Source organism: Schistocerca piceifrons, chromosome 1, assembly GCF_021461385.2.
Source record: "Schistocerca piceifrons isolate TAMUIC-IGC-003096 chromosome 1, iqSchPice1.1, whole genome shotgun sequence".
NCBI classification, from domain to species: Eukaryota; Metazoa; Arthropoda; class Insecta; order Orthoptera; family Acrididae; genus Schistocerca; species Schistocerca piceifrons.
The window spans coordinates 1253696629-1253702911 of NC_060138.1; the positions used below are offsets into that span (position 1 = coordinate 1253696629).

The 6283-nt window shown below is 35.8% G+C and overlaps 1 protein-coding gene across 1 annotated transcript; it reads left to right on the plus strand.

Annotated features, from left to right (window-relative positions):
* The first annotated feature begins 5091 nt into the window (after nucleotides 1-5091).
* On the plus strand, nucleotides 5092-6006 carry LOC124780282 (putative uncharacterized protein DDB_G0271982). The gene has a single exon (XM_047253769.1). It carries the CDS (start codon nucleotides 5092-5094, stop codon nucleotides 6004-6006), a length of 915 nt encoding a protein of 304 aa, XP_047109725.1.
* The last annotated feature ends 277 nt before the right edge of the window (nucleotides 6007-6283 follow it).

The following is a 6283-nucleotide window of genomic DNA, read 5'->3' on the forward strand; positions in this document are numbered from 1 at the left end:
CTGGCTGGGGTAATAGCAGGAAATTTAAGGGGGGGAGGCACTGCCATGAATGGTAAAATACCAGTGGTTACAGGTGTTGGAGCAGCACCTTTTTTAGGATAGGTAAGACAGAAAGATGTCAAGTTCTACGAGAGGTCAGGATTGAATCAATTCTTCAGTTTAGGAAAGAAATTAAACAGCACAATTCTAGCACATTGGATCACCAATCACAGCTATCAATTATAAATTTTCACCAATCACCAGAAATTTTATCTCCACCAAGTTGTATCTCAGTCCTAGGTAATTCCATTGATGAATTAAAGTCACCCAACCCAGATGACATAATGTGCCTCTCTGAACACCATGTGACCACTGGTATAGGAACTAGGCCTAAGCACAATGAGAAACTCAGACAGGAGAGTACTGCAAATGTTAGAATAAGGAAAGGTTCTCATAAAAGTATAATTAAAAATAATGTAAGTATATTTCATCAAAATATTGGGAGTTTAAAGAATAAAGTAGATGAGCTTCTGGTTTGTTTAGAAGATTTAGAAGCTGAGAATGAAATAGATATACTATACCTGTCTGAGCATCACATTGTTACTGATATGGATAAGGTAAATGTAAGTGATTATAAGCTCTCTGCACATGTAATGAGAGAAAATATGGAGAAAGGAGGAGTTGCCATATATGTCAAAAGTTATCATTGTGCAAAAAGTATAGAAACAAAAAAGTTTTGTGTAGAGAAACATATAGAAGCATGTGCCTGTGAGCTTAAATTAAATAAAGGCACATTTATAATTGTAACTGTATATAGGTCCCCATCAGGAAATTTTCATCTATTTCTGAAAAATTTGGACTCCTTGTTGTGCTATCTGTCAGACAGGGGGAAGCAAATTATTATTTGTGGGGACTTCAATGTAGATTCTCTGAAAGAGGGTAATAGGAAAAATGACCTTGAAGTATTACTCGGTTCTTTCAATTTGACACCCGTTATTGATTTTCCTACTCGGGTGGTAAAGGATAGCAGCTCACTGATAGATAACTTCTTTATAGACCAAGATAAGTTTAACCAGATAAATGCTCAGCCTGTTGAGAACGGTCTTTCTGATCATGGTTCACAGCTAGTTACAATATATGACATAGCTCCATTCAGCAATACTAAACAGTCCTCCAAAGTAGTACGTTCAGTCAACGATTTAACAATTGCAAATTTCAGGGAAAGCCTACAGCAGTTAGACTGGGATGAGGTGTACCGTGAACCTGATGCCAATTTAAAATATAATTTATTTCATGACATTTTTGTAAATGCATTTGAAAACTGCTTCCCCAAGAAAATAGTTAAATATACTCGTAAGAAACCTTGTAACAAACCATGGCTTACTAAGGTTATAAAAATATCTTGTAACCGGAAAAGGGAAATGTATCTGACAGCAAGAAAGAGTAGTGACCCAGAAACTATCAAAAATTATAAAAACTACTGTGTTATATTAAGAAAAGTTATTAAAAAATCCAGGAGTATGTGTATCATGTCTGAAATCAGCAACTCTGATAATAAAATTAAAACAATTTGGAATATTATTAAAAGAGAAACAGGTCAACCAAGAGCAGAGGAAGACAGTATTACCATCAAATTGAATGAAAACTTTATGAACAAAAAGTCAGAAGTTGAAAATATTTTTAATAATCATTTTCTAAATGTTGTGGATATAGTAGGATCCAGGTGTTCATTAGAAGATGCTAGGCTGTTAATGGAAGAGGCCATACCTATGCAATTTGATACAATTGAAATCTCACCCACTTCTCCCTCTGAAATTAGGAAAATAATAAACTTGCTTAAAAGCAAAAACTCACATGGAATTGATGGCATTTCCAGCAAAATACTAAAAGCTTGTTCTCAACAGATAAGTAAGATTCTCAGCCACCTGTGTAATAGCTCTCTGGAACAGGGCATTTTCCCTGATAGACTGAAATATGCTATTGTTATACCTTTGCATAAAAAGGGGGATAGATCTGATGTCAACAATTACCGTCCAATCTCCCTTCTAACAGCTTTATCCAAAATTTTTGAGAAAGTAATGTATTCAAGAGTAGCTTCACATATCTGTAAAAATGAAGTACTAACAAAATGTCAATTTGGTTTCCAGAAAGATTTTTCAACAGAAAATGCCATATATGCTTTCACCAGTCAAATTTTGAATGATCTGAATAACCGAAGACCACCCATTGGGATTTTTTGTGATCTCTCAAAGGCTTTTGATTGTGTAAATCATGAAATTCTGCTAGACAAGCTCAAGTATTGTGGCATGAGTGGGACAGTGCACAAATGGTTGAATTCGTACCTAACTGGAAGAGTGCAGAAAGTTGAAATAAGTAGTTCTCGTAAAATGCATAGATCAGCACATTCCTCAAACTGGGGAACTATCAAGAATGGGGTTCCACAAGGGTCAGTCTTGGGTCCTTTGTTGTTCTTATTATATATTAATGACTTGCCATTCTATATTCATGAAGAGGCAAAGTTAGTTCTCTTTGCTGATGATACAAGTATAGTAATCACACCTGAGAAACAAGAATTAACTGATGAAATTGTCAATATTGTCTTTCAGAAAATTACTAAGTGGTTCCTTGTAAACGGACTCTCACTGAATTTTGATAAGACACAGTACATACAGTTCCGTACAGTGAATGGTATGACGCCATTAATAAATATAGACCTTAATCAGAAGCATATAGCTAAGGTAGAATATTCCAAATTTTTAGGCATGTCCATTGATGAGAGATTAAATTGGAAGAAACACATTGATGATCTGCTGAAACGTTTGAGTTCAGCTACTTATGCAATAAGGGTCATTGCAAATTTTGGTGATAAACATCTTAGTAAATTAGCTTACTACGCCTATTTTCACTCATTGCTTTCATATGGCATCATATTTTGGGGTAATTCATCACTGAGGAATAAAGTATTCATTGCACAGAAGCGTGTAATCAGAATAATAGCTGGAGTCCACCCAAGATCATCCTGCAGACATTTATTTAAGGATCTAGGGATATTCACAGTAGCTTCTCAGTATATATACTCTCTTATGAAATTTGTTATTAACAACCAAACCCAATTCAAAAGTAATAGCAGTGTGCATAACTACAATACTAGGAGAATGGACGATCTTCACTATTCAAGATTAAATCTAACTTTGGCACAGAAAGGGGTGAATTATACTGGCACTAAAGTCTTTGGTCACTTACCAAATAGTATCAAAAGTCTGACAGATAACCAACAAGTATTTAAGAAGAAATTAAAAGAATTTCTGAATGACAACTCCTTCTACTCCATAGAGGAATTTTTAGATATAAATTAAAAAAAATAAAATAAAATAAAATAAAATAAAAAATAAAAATAAAAAAAACACAAAAAATAAAGTTGTTATATTAACTTAAGTATGTTGTTAAATTAACCTAATTATGTCATGTATTGGAAAATTCGACTCGTTCCACATCATTACGAAATATCGTATTCATGATCCATGGAACTAGTATTAATCTAATCTAATCTAATCTTGCCAGAAGAGAATAATATCGTCAATTTGCAAAGAAATGTTAATAGTCAGCAATACTATTGAAGCACAATGCATTATGTATTCTTTGGTCTTCTCTGTTCAGAAGTCATTGCGGTAGGACACTGTGAAAGAGTTTTTTACGAATGTGTAGACTTCTCTTGTCTCTGTCTGGACTTAGCCGCCATTAGACGATGCGTTACGAATTAATGTGAGTTGTACTACTGTTTGATCTAAATATATCAGAATTTATCAAATGTGTGAATTATTTATGTAAATTAGCTTGCTCACGTCATCTATAAAATTTCTTTAAGAATTTTTCAGCATTTTTTTGCGGTGTCGCTGGGCTGTGCCGCGACCAACAATAGCAGCGGCGGCATATTTAAAAAAAATTATCAAACCCGTAAATCGGGAACAGATGCATAAAAAGAAAAATCAATAGTGAATTAAGAAATTGTTCTTCTTTTTCAGAGATCCTGTGGCTGATAAAATTTGAATTAATTATACGTTTGTGCATTCGTAGGCGGATAGTTAATGTTAGTTAACATTGAAATTTAAACAGTTTGGTTCTTTCAAAATATCTTAAATGTGTAATGAAGTAGGTTTGATCAGTGATAAATGTCGGCTTGGCAATAATTAAAACATTTTCTGCTAATAGAGGTAATCTTGTGTTCTATGGCTAGTGCCGGGATAAAATTCAGTAAAAATATTTAACAAAAAACCCACTGCATCTGGAAAGTGTATGCCAAGGCCGAATGATTTAAAGGACTCAATTCTCAACCTAATATCCTTAACCAGTTCATATGAGTTCACGTAAATATTATTTTTTCTTTAAATGTACGTAATTCTTAAGAAAGTAAAAATTTTTATTACCACACGAAAATAAGAGAGTGGTTCTACAACAAAGTTCGCATGAAAGAAAATTAACTTAAAAGCAAAAGATAAAATTTATTATTCTTCTTTAACGAAATTTCAAATCAATTCCATTCATTTCGACGATTTCGTTAAATTGGCGCCCAACGTGGGGCTCGAATATGCAGTGGCCACTAAATACCCGTGAGATAACTAGGGAATTAATATAGTCGAACTTTGTTGCAGAACATTTAATAATTTTTCTATGTATTGTATGTATTGCATAACCAATATTGTGTGGTAATACCTGTGTATGATTTTTTGCATGAGAACACTATGTACCCAGAGGCAAGCTGAAGAAGAGAGCTCAATATTTCGAAAAATTAATTACCTACCACAATACCAGGGGGCAGCTGCACCCAAGATAGATCACCAAAAGGTAAAGCTACAGTGTAGTTGTCCTGTGGGTAGTAAAGTAGCCTCACTGCAGTGTTCTCGGATCATTAGTGGTGTGCTTGTTGTTAGTGTTTTTTTTAAAAATAACAGGACATTTGAGTAGTTAGTCATTGTAGTATATAGTAAGTGTGTATTAGTTAATGTCCATTTCTTGTGTGATTATGTCAGTGAAACCTGAGTGTTAGGATATTTAGTTCAGATTTTATTTCTTTTGTTTACTATGGTTAGATTGCGTAGTCAGAAAGATATCAACATGGATAATGAGCAACAGTCAGTAAGTAGTGATACTGAGTTAGAAAGTGGGACACACAGTAATGTTAGTGACGTAGTTCAGGAAGTACAATGTGAAAATCTGGGGGCAGAAGGGCAAGAAATGTTGCCATTGCCACCCAGTGATTCAGCTGATAGCGGAAATACTGTGCCATCCGCAAGCACTGGACACGGACCAGAGAGTGGTGAGGTGTCAGAAGTGCAATCATTAAGAGTTATGTTCGAGCGCATGCTCAATTTCCAAGCTGAATTTGTACGTGTGCAAGCAGAGCGTGATAGAGAACGTGATGCTAAACAAGCAGAGCGCGATAGAGAACGTGATGCTGAACAAGCAGAGCGTGACCAGAGATTGGTAGCTGAATTTGCATGTATGCAAGCAGAACGCGATAAGGAACGTGATGCTAAACAAGCAGAGCGCGATAAAGAACGTGATGCCAAACAAGCAGAGCGCGATAGAGAACGTGATGCTAAACAAGCAGAGCGTGACCGACGCCTGCATGAGAGGGACTTGCACTTGATGCAAACTTTAGAAGTTATGCAAAGTGAGATTGTTAGTTTGAAACAAAAATATGAAACCATACCCAAAACGGTGCAAGAATTAAACGAAAGAGTAGATAGTGTTCAAGTGGCTAACGCCAATATCGTAGAGGAAATCAGTGTCCTGACTAATAGGGTCGAACAACTAGAAATTGACACAACTCAAGTAATTGAGAACGAAGTGATCGAACAAGTGCACAAAGTAGAAAATGAAGTCATAAAAGAAATAGATCAGAAAGTGCACGCCGCAATTGAGGCCAGAGATGTGGGCTCAAGTGCGGATGTGCAGGATCTAAAAAAGATAGTGCACAAAGACATCCCGCTGTGGCAGCGGAGTGTGGACCGTCGTCTTGCGGCATGACGAGGCACAGGCGTATGTCACGCCAGCCAGGTCCAACAATGATAGGCATATAAATACTGCAGTAAAAAATTGCGACTGCGAGACAGAACAGGCAACCAATGTAAGCGAAACAAATAAATGTCATTCCAAAATAGTGATTGAAGAAAGCTTGATTAGGAACCGACAGTTTCAGATCTTTACAACGGAGAAGAAATCTGTTCACCCTGTAGTGTTTATCAAGGGATTTAGAAACATTTTGCCTAGCGTTTGGAGTCATACCCAGAAAATACAGTTCGTT